Source organism: Cygnus olor, chromosome 6 (assembly GCF_009769625.2).
Source record: "Cygnus olor isolate bCygOlo1 chromosome 6, bCygOlo1.pri.v2, whole genome shotgun sequence".
Lineage (NCBI taxonomy): Eukaryota > Metazoa > Chordata > Aves > Anseriformes > Anatidae > Cygnus > Cygnus olor.
The window spans coordinates 26,406,707-26,426,255 of record NC_049174.1 but is presented as its reverse complement, the minus strand read 5'-3'; the positions used below and the strand labels follow the sequence as shown (position 1 = coordinate 26,426,255).

The following is a 19,549-nucleotide window of genomic DNA, read 5'->3' as shown; positions in this document are numbered from 1 at the left end:
TTCTATTTAGTAATTTATCAAGGGAAGTGGCACATTAATAAACAGATCTCCCTTGAGGTGTGGGAGTAACAGAGATAAATATGACTGTCAAATCTGGCCTGCTTCCTTCTGTTAGAGAAGGAGGAGACTGTGGGAATGCAAATGCAGAAAGCAATATCCATATCTGGAAAGATGCATATTATTTGTACGACAGAAACATTGTCAACTCAGCTGAGATAGAGCCCCATCACACAAGGTGTAATACATAGGGAGTAAAACACAAACCCTCTGTACAGGAGCTCATCTGAATAGATGACACTGAAATAGGGACACACAAAGAAGAAGCAACTTGCTCAAGGAGATGTGGCTGGGGAAGACTGGCAACAGCACCCCGTTCTTCCTGGATCGTGGCCCCTGTATTGGCCTTACTGCCAGGGAAAAAAAAATAATTAGTTCACATCAGTGATACTAATACGTTACTATGTTGTGGACATAGCACTGTTTTCACCTTTATGATCTGGACCCAAGCAACCCTTGCATGGTATGGGGGCCTGGCAGGGCCCAGATTTCATGAACAAAGTGTGAAGTTTGGGTGTTCTCCAATCCAGCCTTTAGGCAGGACTCGCCTTTGCAGAGGGGAATTTGTTCGCTCATTTTAGTTTTGCTTCCTTAGCACCTCTGCAAGACGGCGGCTGCTTTTCCAGCTCCCGAGGGACATGCCACTCTGCAGCAGAGCAGGGCTGGGAAGGGCCAGCCGCAAGCATTTGGAAAGTTTGAGTCTAGTCCCACCAGATCACAGGGTGGCTTTAACAGTCACAAGGTGATTTTGTAGACCGCTGTGTGATTTTTGGGTTTGCTACCTGGTCTTTGAGTCATGTTTTCAGCTTCTCTCTGCTCCATGAAGCTGGAAAATGTAGTTTTACAAAATACCGTAAGAAAGGGTTCAGCATATATACAACAACCTGATTTTTAGGAGAAATTCCCAGTATTGTTAGCCTTGCAGTGAAGGCATCACAGCCAGCAATTCTTGAGGCTTCTCAGTCATAGGACAAGAATGACAAGAGTGCTTGGTTCAAGTACCAACCTAGCCTTGGACTTCCAGGGTGACCTTGGGCAAGTCACTGAACTTGTGCAGCGAGAGACATTAAGGGTGGCAAGGGGACAATGGCACTAAATCCCATCAGTTGCACAGCACCCAGGCATGGTAATGGTGGTGCCACTTAGGTACGCAGGTGACTCATGTGGGCACTGGGAGACTGAAGCCTAGCCACAGATGTCAGGAAAATGTTGACACAAACTTCTGCGAGCCAACACAAATCGAGGAACTCTTTTTTGTCATGCTAGCGGGATATATTTTGCCAGTTTGTACGACCCGTTCACCCTCTCTTGTACCAGCACTATCTGCAGGCAGAAAGTTCGTGCTTCTGCAAAGTGCTGGGTTTGTGTTTGGTGATACACAACCAAAATCTGTCCCTCTGACTGTCTGAAGTAAAACAGCTCATAGTGCCTGTCTGGGCAAGTTACTTCTTCCCTCACAGTCTTTAATACGATATAGCCAGAGCAAGCCTGCAGGGCAGCTTTCTGGGGAGACCACTGCCGGAAAAACCAGGTAGTAATACAGCACTGCACTCACCTGGGTGAATGACAGGGATCATCCGCCAGACCGCATGGCCCAGTGGCATACTTTTACTCTTAGGAATCTTTTTTAAAGATAGGCAGCTCCTTCCCTGGAGGCTGCTCTCCTGGCTTTGGAGGCACGAGCCCATCCAGGCAGGGCTGGGGCTCAGCCAGGAGCCAGAGTTGGTACCTGGCTCTCGGGGACCGCTATGATGTTGCCCAGCCCCCGCCCGCACCACCCGGTGACTTGCAGGTGATTTAGTCCTGGGCAGAGTTTCCTTGGGATGAAGTCAGTTTTTCCAGTTAGCGATGCTGAAACACTCGGGGAGGCCAAATTAGTAGAGCAGCAACTCGCCATGTATTGCAGATCCACAAATGGGACTGGCAGGGTTGAAAATGACTTCATGCCTGAATGATTGACAATTGCTAATAGGGTCCAGGCACTGGCAGGTCCCCTTGGAGGAGGAGAGCTTGAACTTTGCGCCTGAGCTGCCAAATTGCTTTTCTTAAAACTCTTAATTTACTTTTGGGGCTCCTGGAGTCTCTCCTCCCTCATTAATTGGGTGGTCAGCACTGTGCTCACACTCCTTTCATCCCGCTCCCAACACACGCACCGTTTCTGGGGGCCGCCCGGGCTCTGACGCGCGGCTCCGCTGGCCTCCTCCTGCCACCAAGTCAACAGGAACAGCCGCGCTCACAGAAATCTTCCGGGGCCTTTTCCCTTTTAATTTCAAGTTAATTTAGTGCCAGAGAAAAGGGATGATTGACAGGCTTCTGTTTATACTCTGAGGAGGACAAAGCATGCCAGCGTTTGCTGTGCTGCTTGACCCGTGTCACTCGGCACCGAGCAGAGAGGAAACCTACCGCCCAAGCGCAGCTGCTGCCCACACCGCTTCTTACACATCCCACGGCAGGCACGAGAGCAGCAGGTCTCAGCCGCCCTCCATTGCCCATCCCAGAGCTCCTCTCTGCCCCCAGCACAGTGAGGGAGTACTCTGGGAGGTGCCCCCTCACCTGCCCAAACCCACCCTCAACCACCAGGCATCTCCTTCCCTTCACCTGGCTGCAGGAAGGGAGCAGCATGCTGGTTTTGTCTGACTTTCTGCTTTTTTCTCCCCTCCTCTCTCTTTCCTACAGTGTCCCGGTTTTCAAGCCCACGGGTGACTCCGAGATTAAGCCGAAAGCGAGCCCTGTCCATCTCCCCGCTGTCTGATGCCAGCATTGATCTCCAGACAATGATCAGGACCTCCCCAAACTCCCTCGTGGCATACATTAACAACTCCAGAAGCAGCTCTGCAGCGAGCGGCTCCTATGGCCATTTATCTGCTGGGACGATAAGGTAACACTTTGGGAGCGGCTCAGTCTCACTGTGTAAGTGTCCCTCAAACAGAGGAGTGATGTCCTCTCCAGCAAGGGAGACTTTCCCTGCCTCAAAACCTCTCCTTCTGTGCACTGGGGCTGTGTGGTGTGTTAAATCCAAGCCCCCTCTGGTTTTGCATCTGAAAGGGTACTTGGAAATGTCTGGGGGAGAGGGGATGGATTGCTGGATGGGAATATTGGTTACCAGGTTTCCAGTAATTACAGTATGATCCTGCCTCTTTGCAAGCAAGCAGAAATGGAGAATAACTTTGTCTAACAAAATGCTCATTGTGTATAGTTCAACTGATTAAGAAACCCCTCTGATTTAAGAGATTGCCCCAAAGTATTCTTGAAATTACTGGCCTACATTCTTAAAAAAAAAAAATGTTGCCTGGGTGGATTTAAGAGCCTAATTCTAAAAACACGTTTGAAAAAAAAATCTAAGCCCTTGAGTAAAGTTTTGCTCAAATCTTAATTAAAAAGCACTTATACTAGGCAGCTCACTGTTGTCAATTCCTGCCCTGGTTGCTTAACCCAAGTTTCACAATGTTATTATTCTTTTTATTACTTAACTGTTAAATATGTTAGTTCTAATTAACACTGTTGTTGCAAAGCAAGAGTTTGTTAAACTTGTAGGGGAAGTCAGGGACATTGCCATTAGTAACTATTACATTAATTTTATCAGTTACTTTATCTGGCAGTGTCATTTAGAAATTGTACAATCTAACATAATGCTAACTTAAAAAAATAGTGACTCCTTGTCTGCTAATCCTACTTCTCTACTCCTGTCACTCCCTGTCTTTAATTGGGCATACCTCTAGCATCTGATCTTATACTCAGATCTCAAGCTTTTCAGGGTAGCAGCTGGTATTTTCAACAGGTCTGTGGAGTACAGAGTCAGACCCCATGGTCAGTTGTTGACCTCTGAGGGTGTAATCAAGTGGTAACAATGAATGTGAAATTCTCGGTGTTCTAAAGCCGTATCTTAAATGCCAGGAATTGTAAAATGGGTTATGTATATAACAGGATAACTGTTAGCGATTTGGGATGAAATGACTTACTATTATTTTTAGCAATTCATTAACAGCAGGAATGAAATCCGTTCTCACGCGCTTGGACCCAGACTGTAGCTACATTTCAGAAAGTCATTTCTGGACTTTGTTGTAACACAACGGTGCTGGGCAGCAGCCTGCCGTCACACCTCATTTACTGCAGCACGTATTTAACTCCCAGAGCTCTTTAACACTGTAGTGATTTTTGCCCTTTATTCCTCTGGTCAAGTTGTCATTAACTGTTTCAGAAGTGAAATACTAATTGTATGGTCACTGGCAATGAATATTTTCTCTAAAAACAGAATTGGAAATAAGGTGTGTTGCTAATAATGACCCTGTTCTCTGAGTATTTGCACCATGGGCAGTTCTAGTGACATGAGCAAAAATGCCATGAGGGTAAGGGTTCAGGGCAGCCAAGTTTTAAAGGTGTCAAATAATCAGTTTGGGGGCTGAGAGTCTACAGCTTGTGCGTCACCCGTCTGGAGTAAGGGGAGCAGAGGATACTCACCACATCTCCAGTGTTCCTTCATCTCTGTCAAGGGGACAAATCCCAGGGGGTGAAATCTGTGTTTCCAGAAGCAGGGCTTCATTTTTAATGCTGTGCCTGCTGCACCCTGGCTCCAACCTGTTGCCTCCAGCTAGCTCCCAAGCAGCCAGGAGCTGGTAGTGTTTCTGGTCACCGCTGACCTAGATTGGAGCTGAACCAGTGACCTACATATGAGGGGTGACATACTTTAGCAGTCCCCTGAGCCAGCACGCCCCTCACCTGAATGCAGAGTAAACTACATGGCTGGGACAATGCTAAATGGCTTGTTGTTCACCCGGGCTGTGATCTCTGCCAGCTGAGCCAGGTGATACTGGGGTTTCGCAGCCTGGGCAGCTTAACCCCAAACTTGCAAGCCTGCAGAATAGGTCTGCCTGGGAAAAGCTGGGAGCTGCAGGGCTGCAAAGATGCATCCAGATGTGTCCTGCACTCCCTGCCAAGGGCTTTGGCTGTTTTTAAACATAGGAAGCAAAGAAAGTACAGCCGGTCTGATACGTGGGTCAAAAAGTTTGTTGAGGCACGCATGAGAGAAAGCTTGTCTTTGCAGTAAAGCAGACTGCCAGGCCTACTGTGGCATTAAAGCATCTAGCTGGGACACTGCAGCGAGTTTTCTGGAGTCTCTGAGAAGTCCTGGCCAAACTGGGGTCAGTTGCTAGCCAGCGTGATAAACATGGTTTAAAATAGCTCCTCATCATTTTTCCTCCTCCCACTGCTGCAGCCCCGCGTTCAGCTTCCCCCACCCCATCAACCCCGTGACGTACCAGCAGATCTTGACCCAGCAGCGAGGCCTGAGCTCAGCCTTCGGGCACACTCCTCCCCTGATCCAGCCGTCTCCCACCTTTCCCCCTCGGCAGCACATGGCGGTCATCTCCGTCAACCCGCCTGCAGCACAGATCAGCAGCAACAGCAACTGCATCTCCGACTCCAGTCAGGTAGGGGTGGCTCTCGCCTTACATCTCTTTTTCTTCCTTCTGACAAAGCATTTCTGGACTTGTCACAACCAAATACTGGCCCACCGACCTTCCTTGCACACCCACGCACACAAATACCTATGCAGGAGCGAAAGGCCCTGATCCATCAGAGCACTAAACGTGATGTGCAGGACCATCTCAGGCAGCAAATCTCCTTGAACATGTGTTACGTGCTGTTGAAATCAATGGGATTCAGCACATGCTGAAGGGTTTTGCCAGGTAAGCACATGAATGCTGTGAATCAAGCCTTGTCTGTTCTTTCACCAGTCCCTCCTTCCTTTTTCCTACTGACGTGAATCACGCTGATAGTTTTAAAGAACTGTATCCCTTTTCTCACTAGGAAATAAGTGCATCCTACACAAGACCTCTAGCTGTTTTACGTATTGTTCCTTTTTTTCAGTAGTCAGGCGGCTTTCTCTCTCATTGTGTATTTGCTCTTGGTTTTTACTTACAAGTTTTGCAAAATGAAGGGCCATTTTTTGAAAACGAATGCCACAATGTGTATGAAATCATACACCTCACCCAGTCCATGCAAATACCTGTGTACTCACACACACATCTCCGTGTGCGCACATACTCTCCCCATGCATATGGTTAGTGAATATGTCTAACACATTTTTAATCATTTTCCCTTCCCATACTCGTTCCTTGGAAGTTTAAATTGCAATTGGTTTTCTCCCCAGAGACTTATTTCACTTCATTTCACACCCATTTCAAACTGTTGTTTTAGTTGTATTATACTGAACTTTTCAGACTGGTTTATTGTTTTAGGGTTTCTCATGGCTGCTGCACTGCAAACTCTGTTTGTTATTGAATGTTATTTGATTGATTGGTTTTGTTTTCTTCTTACAAACTGGCTACCAAAATAATGTGGCTGTCAGGAGTTATGCCTCTGTTTAATAACTTGCAGGACCAATCTTGAGCAATTAGCAAGAGTGTATTTAAAATGTTAATGTTCCAATTTTATGCATATACAACAGGATAGTTTTTTCTCTTGAAGTTGTTCTCATTTTTTAAGAGCTTAGCAAAATATACACATAGCCTTTCATGCACCCAGCATGATGGAGCCCTCACATGTAACCAGAGCTCCCCACTCCCCCCAGGAATTCATTTTCTCAACAAATCATTTCATCACATTGAGAAATAAATCATGGCTTGGGTGGGGGTTGCATAACATTTTGATGGATTTGACAGGGACTGGATTGCTCTGAAAGAGCCAAGCTCACTGGTGAGCTTGCAGAAGGTGATGGTGCCCTTTATTTTCCCCTCTCAGCCTTGCACAAACCCACACAGGCTAGTTTTCACACGAAACCCATGCCAGCAGGCCAATACACCATTGTCCCCAGCCACTCTTGAAGTTCAACCTTGACTGATTTTATAGTTACCTTTTAACAATGCTGGGGGCTGCAGTGAGTCTCTAATCCCAAACCCTGGTGCCACATCTTGCTTCATTTTTCTTCCTAGAGCAAGCAGAGCAGTGAGTCGGCCGTGAGCAGCACTGTCAACCCAGTAATTAACAAGCGCAGCAAAGTCAAGACCGAAGTTGAGGGCTTGCCTCCAGCATCCCCGACCACGCAGGTAACCTTCTTGGCGTGAGAAGTGTTGCGGGCCCAAGGCAGCAAAGCTGCAGGGTGTTGTTGTCTTTGGGAACGATACTCTTGGCACGTTTTGCTGCAGCTGGGAGCAAAGCATCAATGTGCCAGGCAGGTGGGTGTCTCTTGAAGCAGAAAGCCCAGCACAATACAGGACAGAGCTTCTTTGACCAAGTGAAGCATTCGAATGTGTGCTTGGGACTCGGCATGCTGTTGCTGTGGTTGGATGCAAAGGGAGAAGGGAAGGAATGTTTGAAGCATGATAACTTTAAAAATGATGTTTGAGTTTTCTGTGCTGCAAAGCAAGCAGTATTGGTGTCTCAGAGCAAGCATAGATTACAAGGGAATCTTGCATGTAGGTAGAAAGCTTGCAAAAAAAGGACTTCTTGATTCAACAAGGAATTGCTCCTAGCAACATCCTTTACACCAGTGACACAACGTTTGACACCAAGAAGGGCCCAAAGCCCTTTGCTTTCTTTCCAGAGCTCTGTGATTGCAAACTGTTTAATGGCTGACAGTATCCATCTGACCGTCCTTTATCACAACTGTAAACTATCAGGAGTGCTCTGGGCACTTCATTTTCATGAAATATTAGGCCATGTTATTGTCAAGCGAATGGAAGGGTTGATGACAAATTTCTCCTTCTGCCCTGGTTCAGGAGCAGGTCTCAGCATGATGCATGGGGACAGCAACGTGTGCAGTCATCAGGGGGCTGGTAAAATTGATGAAGATAGCATATCAGGGAAAGATAAACATGCTGTAGTCAGCACGATTAGGGCAAAGAGGCATCTCTCTGGAGCTTTGAGTTTAGGAGTGCATCCACACACTGCTGCAAAAGCACATGCCCCGAAAAACCAATCTGGCCACCACCAGGGCTAATAGGGCTACGTGTTTATTTCCTGCAGCAAATGAAAAAAGATCTGAAAGCCATCACCTGCTTTCTCAAGCATCTGTAGCAGAGGAGCTGTGGGACAGACAGCCGCTTTCTCAACGGCTGTCATCCACCTTTTCTCTGCTCGGATTTGGAGAGGTGTGTACCCAACAGCCGGGAGTGCTTGGAGAGCACCAGCCTGGCTCTCCCTTGCAGCCCTGCCTCAGTATTTCATCCACGGAGTCCCACGTGAAATAAGCACTGAAAGAAGGTGGGGGGATTGTTTAAAGTGTTACAAGGAGGCTTGATTAGAATAACAAGGTAAAATTAAGAGAAAGAAAATGTGCTTTGGTAGTCTACTAGTTCCTAATGAGGAGATGTGTGGAGTAATACCCCAAGGGAAGTGTAAGCTTCACATCTTGCAGCATTTCAGTATTGACTGAGAAATTATTGGAAAGTGCCTGGTAAGAGACAGTCCATTCCTGGCAAGGAGAGCAGGTTAAAAGACTGAATGTCGAGGGTGTCTCCTTTTCAGCCGGTCTAAGCGACAGCCACTTGTTAAATCTGGGGATTTCCATTCTGCTGGAGACTCTGCTGAAAACTTGATTACTGACTGATACATTTTTTTGCAGAGTGAGAAGCTCAACCATCCCAAAAAAAGCATGTGTGTGTGTGTGTTTTGTTTTGGAAATGCAGTATTGGAAACGCCTCATGTGAGTTGTGGTTTGGGTGTCTAAAATCCTTGGCCAGACAGTATCTCCCATGATGGTGTGCACTATAAAAAATGTAATTCAGACAAGATCTGTGGCACACAATGGAGCACCAGGCATGAGGGACCTGAGTTACTGTGCTCTTATGGTACCACGATAGCTCCAATGTAAATTCAGATTAATGTTGAACAAGCCAGAAATGAAATATGTCGATCCTCTTCAACAAATTAAAATGGTTTCAATTCAGTTTTTTCCATTGGAAAGTAGAAACATTTTGGCAAAATAAGATTTTTAGTAGAAAATTTCACTTTTTCAGAGACCGCTTTCTCTGGAAAGAAACATTTCAACAAAGGTAGTGTTCACAGCTCAGCCACATAGGAATTGCAGAAAAAAGAAACTGCTGTTTGAACTTTCTCATACTATTTCTCTGGGCTCTGATGTACTTCGAATCACCATAAGTCTTTCTGTGAATTACTACAGTTTCCTGTCCCAAGAGCCACCTTGCAATATTTTTTTTTATTATTATTTTTAGATTAAGAGCTAATTAAAACAAATCTCTTCCTCTCCATATCTGAACTGTTGAATTGAAAAGTCACAGCTGGCATGTGTGTCATGAGCTAGTTAATGAAAATTGTTGAACTCATACAGCACATCTCACTTTCCAAGCCATAGAATGTCATTAAGCCATTAATCATTGCAGCCCCTCAGTAGGTTCTGGGAAGGTGTTGATGGGAAAGGAGATGGCAGCCAAATTGATCCATCTGGGCAGGTCAGAGACGATTTGAGATGGATCTGGCTGTGGCTGAATACTTGCAGGACCAACTGGAGCATCAGATCACGAGGAACAGCATCTGATGGGGTCCGTCTCCCCAGGTGCTCCTGTCTAAAGCTGCCCTAGAGGTGGGATGCTCTGTGCTGGACAGTGGTAGTAACTGGGAGGAAAGGGAATGAAGGGGGTCAAAACCAGCAAGGTTTGGTATTCCCAGGTCAATATTGGCTGCTGTTTGCCTTGTCTGTAGGACTGACCCCTTGTCCTTACCTCTGAATTGTACCAATTTGCATTTCTGTTGTATGTTACACTATTGTGGAGGTGCCGATGCTTTAATCCTCATAGCAGGCTGTTAAAAAAAAAAAAAAAAAAAAAAAATTGATTCATTTAGCACTGAGGAAATGGGTAGACAGAGAAGTTCAGGAGAGAGCTCACAGCATGCCCAGCATTAAATTAACTTATTTATGAAGATCCCAGTGGGCCCCAGACTGGAGCCAGAGCCCCTGGAGCTCTGCTCTGCAATCCACTCATCACGGGATCTTGCTCAAGCTTCCCAAATTTGCTGATTCCAGAGGAGTGCTTTGAGGGCTCAGCATTTGTCCCTGTGGAGTGCCCTGGAGGCATAAATCTTTGGGTAAGGGTTAGGTATCATTTTCCATCTGTTGAAAGATGCAGAAGATAGAATGCCTCTCCCCAGCATGTGTCAGGTGAGTGTGGTAACCAAAAGCTTTGGCTGCTCTGTGATTGCTTCCTGCTCATATTTCCCTACTCCTCACAGATCAGAAGTTTTGCTTCAGCAAAGGACAAAACCAAATACCAAAAGCCAGCTTTTTCTTTTCTCCAGCCTTTCCTGCAGCTGCTCATGACCTGGCTGGAGCCAAGCACCATCGCAACCATGGCTTTGGGGTGTTTCATGTCTTGTCATTAAGTCCGATCCATTTCTGCCAAAACTCTGTAACTCGTTATTTCTCTGTAATCAAGGAAGTTGTGTTGCTACCATACTTTAGTGATCAGTTGATACCTGCCCTGTAATCTATGAGTGACAGAGGAATTTAGATGAAAGAAGTTCACCTTATACAATGCACTGTTGTGTGTTGCAGGAGCATCTGACAGACCTGAAAGAAGATCTAGATAAAGATGAATGTAAACAGGAGCCTGAGGTTATTTATGAGACAAACTGTCACTGGGAAGGGTGCACAAAGGAGTATGACACTCAAGAGCAGCTCGTCCATGTGAGTAATGGCTGGGAGGAAACCCCAGCGATAAATTTGGGTTTCTGTGCACTTGTCCTCATTTTTTATCACTAGCTGCTGTACAGCCAGAGCTCACTCAGGGAACTACTAAAGGTGCAAATCAGAGATACAGTGTGTAAACACTGCCAAAGCAGGTCGCTGCTCCCCGAGGAGTTTAGCTGCAGGAAGTATGAAATAATCATAGATTATTTGACGTCGCTCTCTTCCCAGCTGCTGAGGCTGCATTTTGGTCTCCCTCTTGTACAACCCAATAAAAGAAGACTCCATGCAGAAGACCTGACCAGAAAATGGGGAGGGGGACTGAGCCCCTCCCTTTCCTCTGGGCACAGTCAATGAGCCTCCCCACACACTTACACCAGCTGTGGACTGGGAACAGTCTGTGCTGTCCTCAGTCCTGGGCCAAGGCATGAAAGCATTTCATGCTCCTGTGGCATGAGCTGTGGGGTCATGTCACTTAGGAACTGTTGACCTGCCCAGCTCATCCTTCCCACCTCCCTGCCCCTGGAGTCAAAAATAGGACACTTCCAGAGCTTGGAGACACACTCCAGTGTCTCCATCAGGGCCTGAAATAGAGAAAGTGAGTTGATTTTTTTTAAATTTGAGAAATAAGCCTTCCATAATCACAGTGATGTCCCCAAACCGATGTCAAAACTGCTCCCTGAAGGATCCCCAAACCAAGTCATTAATCGGATTTTCAGTTCTAATTAATTCCTAGAACCTTTTGTGTGCTTTGCTTCACCTGGGAATCCACCATTTGGTTTTCCTTTGGCTTCTGGGGTTGACAAATCCCTCAAATTCAAGGCAAATCCCTGAGAAATCAGACACGATCTGTGTCTGAGCCCCATCCTGCCCTCAGCCCAGCACTCTCCCAGTCCTCATTTTGAGTCTGTGGTGTGAGCCCTGCTTGTTTGAAGCCAGCCCAGAGCTGCCAGGAATTCATCAGCCCCAGCAACCACGCTGCTTGCAGCAAAATGATGGATTGAGAACATTTTGCGTCAGGAGCCGCTGTCTTCTGCTTCCCCTTCAGCATTTTGCTGCTTGCCTCAGCATGGCTCCAAGCCTGCCGGGGCCACACATGTGCGATTCACTTGCAGTCCTCTTTCCAAAGCACTACAAAGCTCACATCTGCTCTCACCCTTTATTGTAGATCTTCGTTTTATTATAGTCAGGTTTAGATGCCACCAAGTTTGCGTTGGTCTCCCAAGCTCTGCACACAAATTTTACCTTAGCCCAGAGAGACTGGGGCATTTGATCATTTGGGGCATTTGCTGTTCTTCAACCTAAGGTTAGCACCTGCCCACCCCTGCCTGAAGTCACTGGTTCAGGGCAACAACTCCTTGAGGACAGACAGATCTGGAAACTGTTTTCAGGGCCAAATGAGCAATAGGGGGGTTCTGTTTAATGGGTTGCACATTGCGTGCCATGGGATGTTGCTGTACTGAAGTTAAACCACAGCAGCCCTGTCAGATGGGCTGGTCTCACATGTGTCCAGCGGTAGTTGTGCATTTCCGTCTCAGATGTAAGACGAACCCTTTAACTCTGCCCAGAGCAAAGTGCAGGGCAGATCCGGGCAGCTCAGCACAATTTATTTCCAGAGAAAACCCAAAGAAAAATATTTGACAGAATGTCCAAGATTTTCCTAAATGTGGATGGTTATAAAAATGGAGGCTTCTGTACTATGATTACTAGCAACATGGGGTTGTGGATTTGGGATGCCCAAAATACACATGTAAATGAAATACAGATGTCATGGGCCAACTTCTGAGAAGGTGGCATCCCACCATGCATGGAAAAACACTTGTTTGTGTGCAGAGCAAAGTACCTGGGCATGCAGAGCCTGTTCTGCACACATAGTGGGCAACATGCTTGTGGGAGGAGTGCATGTCAGAGAGGAGCAGCAGGAATGAGGGTGTATTTTTGCAAGCACCACCACTACTCCCCTGCCTTGAAGGCTGCACACATTTGAGAGGAGCCCAAGGAAAGCCCCAGGCCAGGTGGGGCTTTGATGGGAGAAGTTCGATGGGAGCAGCGTAGTCGAAGTGTGGTGAGTTGTGTGACTGTTCCTCCGCTGCGTGATGGGAAGCAGATGTTGCCCAGACAGTGAGTTCATGCGCCTGAAGGGGGGCTGCAGTCCCCCTCCGATAAATGTGTCTTCCTCCGGCCCAAGGGGGACCCAACAGGCGAGCCCATATGCTCCCTGCTAGCGCTGCCGTGCGTAGTCTTGGTTGTAAGTCAGATTCCCACACAAACAGAGCCAGGAGACATATCTTTCCAGTCTGGTCTGGACATGGTTTACTGTGTCCATAGGTCTCCCAAGGAGCTTACTAGATCTCTGCCAAAATCTCACACCAATGCCACGTTATAAAAGCAGAACCATAGGCAGCTGTGCTCCAAACCCACTTGAAACCTAACCCAAAGCTGCATGCTGCAACCTCTCCCCATCGTCCTGGCGTGGGGCTTTGACTCTCGGTGTTCACCCATGGTCAAGCTCCACGTGCCTCCTCCTGCCCCTGGGCAGACCCTGTGCCCCTAGGCAGCAGATCCCTGTCCCCAGGACTCAGTCATAGCACACAAAATGCCGGGGCTGGAGTCAAGTAGGGCCATGAAGGCAGATTACTCTGTTTTCCTGAGTTTCTGTGTCCTCACGCTGCCCCGCCACCCCAACAAAGTCTCGTCCCAAGCCGCAACATGTGTGCCTGGCCTTGACCAGGGGGTGGAGACAGGGGCTGGAAAAAAAGTTTCAGTTCAAAAAAACAAAACCCAAACCCAAAGTGGTTTATTTTAGGATTTCCTGTCAGTGAATGTCTGCTAAAAACACAGGAGCGAGGACAGGCATTATTTTTGGCAGCAAGACCCCATTCAGAGAGACAGGGCTGCCGCGGGAGCAGCACCGCCGATGGGCTGGTCTCTGGCTCTGTTTATTTTCATCAAGGATTCATCTGCCTGCAGCTGGTGAAAAGCAACCCTCGTCTTCCTCCCAGGGAAGATGAAGGCACCGTTCTGGGGCCGACTTTTCAGCACCCAGAAGTGGGATTTTAGGGACCCAAGTAATTAGCAGTAACTGAGGCCAGCGAGCCTTCCCTAGCACCCATGCCTCGCTGATGGTGCCATTTCCTGCCAGCCCCAGCACTGGGGCAGGTGGATGTTTTAGAGCCAGCACCACACTCATCTCCTCCTCTGCCCGCTCCTTCACAGCACCCCAGGAAGGGTCCCAGTGGTATGGTGAGGTACAGGAGGATTCAGCAGACAGAAATGACTGTCAGAAATGGTGGTGAAATGCGCACTAGTTTCATCTTCCATTCACCCATAACACTGGCACTGGGCACCCAGGAGGCACCGAGAGGGCTCCTTGCTCCCTGGCACTGCAGGTCCCCGTCTCCTTTGCAGCCCTTAGGGCAAACCTCTGATTTATAGCTGCTTTGGACCCAGCACCCAGGTGGCTGCTGTGCACCTTCTCCTCCAGGACACGCCAGACCACAGCACTGGCTCCTGTGTCCCTGCGGACGGAGGGGTCATCGGTGTTATCCGTGCACCTGGCGCCCAGGTGCAGAGCCTGACCACTGGGGAGGGAACGGCTGGTTTGGGGAGCACCATATGTGCTTTGCTGGCATCAGCTCTTCCAGGAGTGACCTGCTTCTCCCTTCTCTCCCACCAGCACATCAACAACGATCACATCCACGGGGAGAAGAAGGAGTTTGTCTGCCGCTGGCAGGACTGCACGCGGGAGCAGAAGCCCTTCAAGGCTCAGTACATGCTGGTGGTGCACATGCGAAGGCACACCGGAGAGAAGCCGCACAAGTGCACGGTGAGCTGGCAGGGCCGTGTGGCGCAGCTCGGCTTGGCAAGCGGGACAAGTCACTTAAGGTGAAAAACAGGCGATTTAGTGCTTCCATCCAAGAAGGAAACCAGAAACCACACCGTGGGGAAGCACCCAGCCCTGGTTGTGTGTAATTCAGCATCACCCAGTACTGCTGCTGGGGACACGCTCCCCTGTGTACCAGAGCATGCACACAAGCATCCTTCCTGCCTTGGGAGCTGGGCCAACACCTTCTGCATGCATACATCATGGCACCTAGCATTAAACACTGCCTGAGGAAGAGCACAGGGTGACATTTTTTACCTCAGTCCTGTGGGTATGGGCTTGCCTAGCACACAGGAGAGCTGGGCTTATCTATTCCTCAACCTTGGTAGATTAAAGCCCATATCTCCCATCCCATGTGGAGTGTCCACCGTGCCACTGGCCAATGTGGGGCAGCAAAGGACACTTGACAGGGGGCATGGGAGATAAGTGAGCCATAGAGTTCAGTGGCTGTGGCTGGCTGGTAGGAGAAGAGAGATGCTCATCATCTCTTCCCATATAGGCTTCAGCCCCAGGGTCCACGCATGTCTTTTGATCCCCTCTGCTCCCTCCCTTTTCCTCCTGCCAGTTCTTCACACCTCCTCCACTGTCAGCATTGCACCATTCCTCTCTCCAGGGTCTCAGAGATGAGTCTCTCTTTCTGTTTGGCAGATGTCTGAGCCCTCCTCCCGTATCTTCCTCCTCTTCTGCTCCATTAGTCACTTCCAGTGCTGCTCCCTTTCTGGCTCTGCCCCAGCTCCTGCTTACAAATATTAGGATATGTATGATTTGCTTGCTGCATGACTCCTTTATCCATCTTCCAGCCCTGTGCTCATTTAATTTAGAGCATTAGCTCCCCAGGGCATGGGGCCATGTCCTTTGTTTTAATCTTCTAAAACACCTTGCCCAGTTCTAGCACTTTACCAATCTTCCTTAAAAGTATCAAGGAATATTGATCAGCAGTGTGCTGTGAAGGGAGCAGCAAGGGAAGACTAGCCCTGCCCTTCCAAGCAGAGGGACTCAGGAGGTGAAAACCGGCAGGGACTGCATCCTCTTTTGTACTGAAATGGAGCAGGGAAAAGCACCGCTGCTCAATCCTGCCTCTTTCCAGCCTCGCTTGTGTCTCACTGGAGCAATGGCAAGGCTGTGGGAGTTTGCAGTCTCAAGTCATCCTCTGCCTGCAGTCCTTGTGTGTGCAAAATGTCACAGCAACTCTCCCTGAACTGGAGTCCTGGCGGTTTCCAACTGACTGGGATACATGGGAGCTCTGCAGATGGTGCCCTTGTTTGGCAGAGCATTCCTTGCCCAAGTCTGGCAGTGATTTTTCAAAGTGCCATTTGTTTCAGACAAGAAGTTTGTGGTGTACATAAAGCTACAGATGAGCCCAGTTGCAGCCTGGGATCTGGTCAAGAATTATTTCAACAGATGACAGCCAGAACTCCCACTGACATAATCAAATCCACGCATACAAGTGGGAACAACTGCTTTGAACATGCACAGGATGCTTTGCTGAGAAGCCTTTATTTGAAAATGGGGCCTCAGTACTTTTCTTCTTAGGAACTGCATTTTTGTGTCAGTATCCAGCAAAACCAGAATGGACACATGAGTTGCCTTGTGCTGAGTTCCCTTTGTTTTCCAGTGAGTGGAATGATGTATTTCAGTAACCATAAGCGACTCCGGTTTGCCCAGGCCAGGAGAAGAAAAGGCTATACTGTGCTTCTCAAAGTTGCAGCATGTTCTGTTGGTCTAATGGGTTCGTGAAAGTTGTCTGAGGAAGGGGAACCGGATTTATCCCACCTTGACGTATCTACAAAGGGAATCAGCTCCTGAAGGATGCTTCTACTGTCCTTGAGGAGACCTGGGTGTCAGAAGACAGCAGAGAAAGTTTGCCTTATGTCCACCATCCTTATGCCAGACCATAAGGGGAACCTGGAGTAACCCTACGTCTTTTCCAGAACAACAAAGCTACATGAGATCAACCTGTGCCTACATGCTGGGGTCCCAGATGGCAAGGAATGGGAGAACCTCATTAGTAGAGTCCTGTCTGTGCGGAGCCAGGCCAGTGGCACTTAAATTACTGCACATGTTAAAGGCAATAAATTCACTCCTTGGTTGGTTAGGCAGCAGAATGGTAGAGCGACAGCTCCAGTGTTGCTTCTTGCAGCAGTGGGAAGTATGATGGCCACTATTTCAGCTAAACCCCCGGTGTTCAGCCCTTTGCAATCATTGCTCTCAGCAGAGCTGATGGACAAGGGGAGTCAAAAAAACAAGCCCCTCCCCACCCCCCCAAAATAAGTGCATTCGCTCTGGGCTTTCCAAGACGAGTAACAGTTTCCTGGGCTGCATATTTGCCTCACTCCAGTTAGGGCAGGCTACACCTCGGAGTACAAGGAGACAGGTACAGCTGCTCTTACTGCATACAGCTGCCTTTGGCCTCTGCCCAGAAGGGCCAGTTGCACAGACGTGTAGGACCACTCATCTGCCCACAGGGAAATCAGACACTCAGCTGTAGCATGACCTGTCCTGCTATGACATTTTAATTTTTTTTTTTCACTGACCAAGACTCAAGCATAACAAAACAAAATCCTGCCACAGCTGGACTAGACTTGCAAACATATTTAGGCGGTCTGACTAGAATGCAACACCTTGTGGCTTTCGTACATTACAACAGGAGGGACTGCTCATTGAAATTGAAGGTATATTATAAGGTACTTGTGTAGGAATTGCAGCACAGGATTTGCAGCTCTCCAAGCTGAACAGTGAGTGCCACATATAGCCAGAATTTGGAAGGGAGACTTACGTTTCTTAAAACCTCTTTCAGTGTTTGTAAGTTCCCACTTTTTTCATCAAAAAGCATTTAAGACAGCCTCCTGGGTATGAGTGACTGACAATATCCTCCCTTGCTGCAAGGACAGGTGCAGGGAGAAACGTCCAGCCCGGCCCGAGCAGAGGGTGGCAGGACATCCACCACCTGAAGCCTGACCATATCTCCCAAGCTGCTCCTTCTCGTTGTGTGGGCAGCTGGTTTCCTTCCAGGAGAAAGGCTTCTGGCCTTTAGTGTCATCCAAAAATCCATCTGTCTTCAAGATTGAGAGTCTTGTTTTTTAAAGTGGTAATGTCAGACAGCCTGACCACAGCATCCTCCAAGAGTAGACCCAAGCTGTAATTTGGGAAACTTCAAAGGTTGCTAGATTTCTGCTTGTGTGTTAGAGAATGGTGTGGTCTTTCCAGCTCTGGGGCTAGGGAAGCTGCAGGGCTGGTCAAGCTGCTGAGAAGCTGTCAGTTCTCTGGGTGGGAAGGAGAGGGCCTCCATTTCTGAGTATGTTAGCTGCAGAGGGATGCCTAAGAGAGCCCTGGGAGGAACAGACGGCTGTTCAACCCTGCTGGAAAAAGCAGTCTCTTGTTGAAATGTCAGGTGGGTACCCAATAAGGAGCAGCACCTTAAACATGAGTCACTGCTCAAACTCTCAGCCTGCCTTGGGAGCGGAATTCTCCCAACAAAGTGGATGTTGTTCCCTAAAACACAAGCCCTTTAAAGGGAAGAAAAAAAAAAAAGAAAGAATGAGAAACAGATGAGAAGGGTTTAGGCAGGGGGAAAATCAAATTTTTCTGGTTAATTAATCAGTCCTCTTGTGTTTTTTTATTTTAGTTTGAGGGTTGCTCCAAAGCCTATTCCCGCCTGGAGAACTTAAAGACACACCTGAGATCCCACACTGGAGAAAAACCCTACGTCTGTGAACATGAAGGCTGCAATAAAGCCTTTTCCAATGCCTCAGATAGAGCCAAGCACCAGAACAGGACGCATTCCAATGAGGTAAGCCTGGGCTCACCGCAGCTCAACGGAGGGCTTTTTTTTTAATTTTGCTGACAATAAACATACATTTTACATGCTGGACTCATGTAAAAAGAAACCTACTGTAATGAGAGGTTTTTCTTATTTTTTAATAGGATTTATTTTGCTGGAGAGCCAGACCACATTAGCTTTATATTTATGAAAGCCATGTTTGAAATCATAAACAGATGTTAAAGTATGCAAACTTTTTAATCGTCTTTGGAAATGAAAGTGAGCATTTTCCAAAATTATAATTTTTAATAGTGTGAATAGGATTGTACATTTGTGCATGTGGTGTTTAATGTTACTGTGATGCAGACCTGCAGTAGTATAACAGCTACCCTGGATCCTGATGCTCTGGAAATAATACTCCCTCCATCGTTTGATGTACAATGATAGAGCACAATGCAATGCTTTGTTAACCTTGGCTAATTAAGACCCACTATTAGTAGTAGGGGAGCAGAGGAAATTGCCTTTATTGTAACGCATGTGATGGTCTGTTGCAATCAACCATGGCCAACGATTGAAATTTATATTACCACTAATTAGCTGACAGGGGAAGAAAAAACAACACTCCAAAGTTCTAATAATGTTTGCAGCCATGAAGAATTCAGTCTGTAGCCTAATTTGCAACAGTTAAATATAGACTATTGGAGAATGGAACGCAATTGCCACAGATGACAGCTTTTTAAAGCGATGCTGTGTCTACAAAGGGCTTTGGGGGAGTACTTCTATCTCTGGCATAATATCTGTCAGCGATAACCAGAGCTCTGTAGGCTGAAGCTCTTCTGTTGGAGTCAGAATAAGGATTCAAACTCTAGGATGCCCTTCTGTGCTGTGTGATGCTGAGATGGACCCAACGGGTGACCTGAATCCTGGTATTATTTTAATTTGTTTGAGGTCTAAACCCAAATATCAGGATTGTACTTTGCCAGTGAGCCATTTCCGCAGCAGGACATGGGTTAAAATTAACCTGTGTCTGCGCTGGGGTAGATTCAAGGCTATGCAGACCTTGAGGTCAGGAGCGACCAAGACATTCAACCTCTCACCTGTTGAGCAGCCTGCATTCCCAGTAACTGGTCTTTGATAAAAACATAATTTGACTTCTGTTAAAGCTTATTCTACTGGAAGGTAGGTAGTCTTGATTTAATCTCACTGATAA

General features: G+C 47.5%; 1 protein-coding gene across 7 annotated transcripts in view; it reads left to right on the top strand.

The window, feature by feature from the left end:
• Positions 1 to 19,549, top strand: part of GLI2 (GLI family zinc finger 2) — a 193,005-nt gene that overhangs the window by 160,323 nt on the left and 13,133 nt on the right. For all 7 annotated transcript variants that reach the window (XM_040561197.1, XM_040561199.1, XM_040561201.1 and 4 more), the window contains exons 6-11: positions 2,734 to 2,935; positions 5,270 to 5,483; positions 6,987 to 7,100; positions 10,565 to 10,696; positions 14,373 to 14,522; positions 18,205 to 18,369. In XM_040561197.1, the coding sequence (XP_040417131.1) occupies positions 2,734 to 2,935; positions 5,270 to 5,483; positions 6,987 to 7,100; positions 10,565 to 10,696; positions 14,373 to 14,522; positions 18,205 to 18,369 (977 nt within the window). The remainder of the gene's footprint in view (positions 1 to 2,733; positions 2,936 to 5,269; positions 5,484 to 6,986; positions 7,101 to 10,564; positions 10,697 to 14,372; positions 14,523 to 18,204; positions 18,370 to 19,549) is intronic.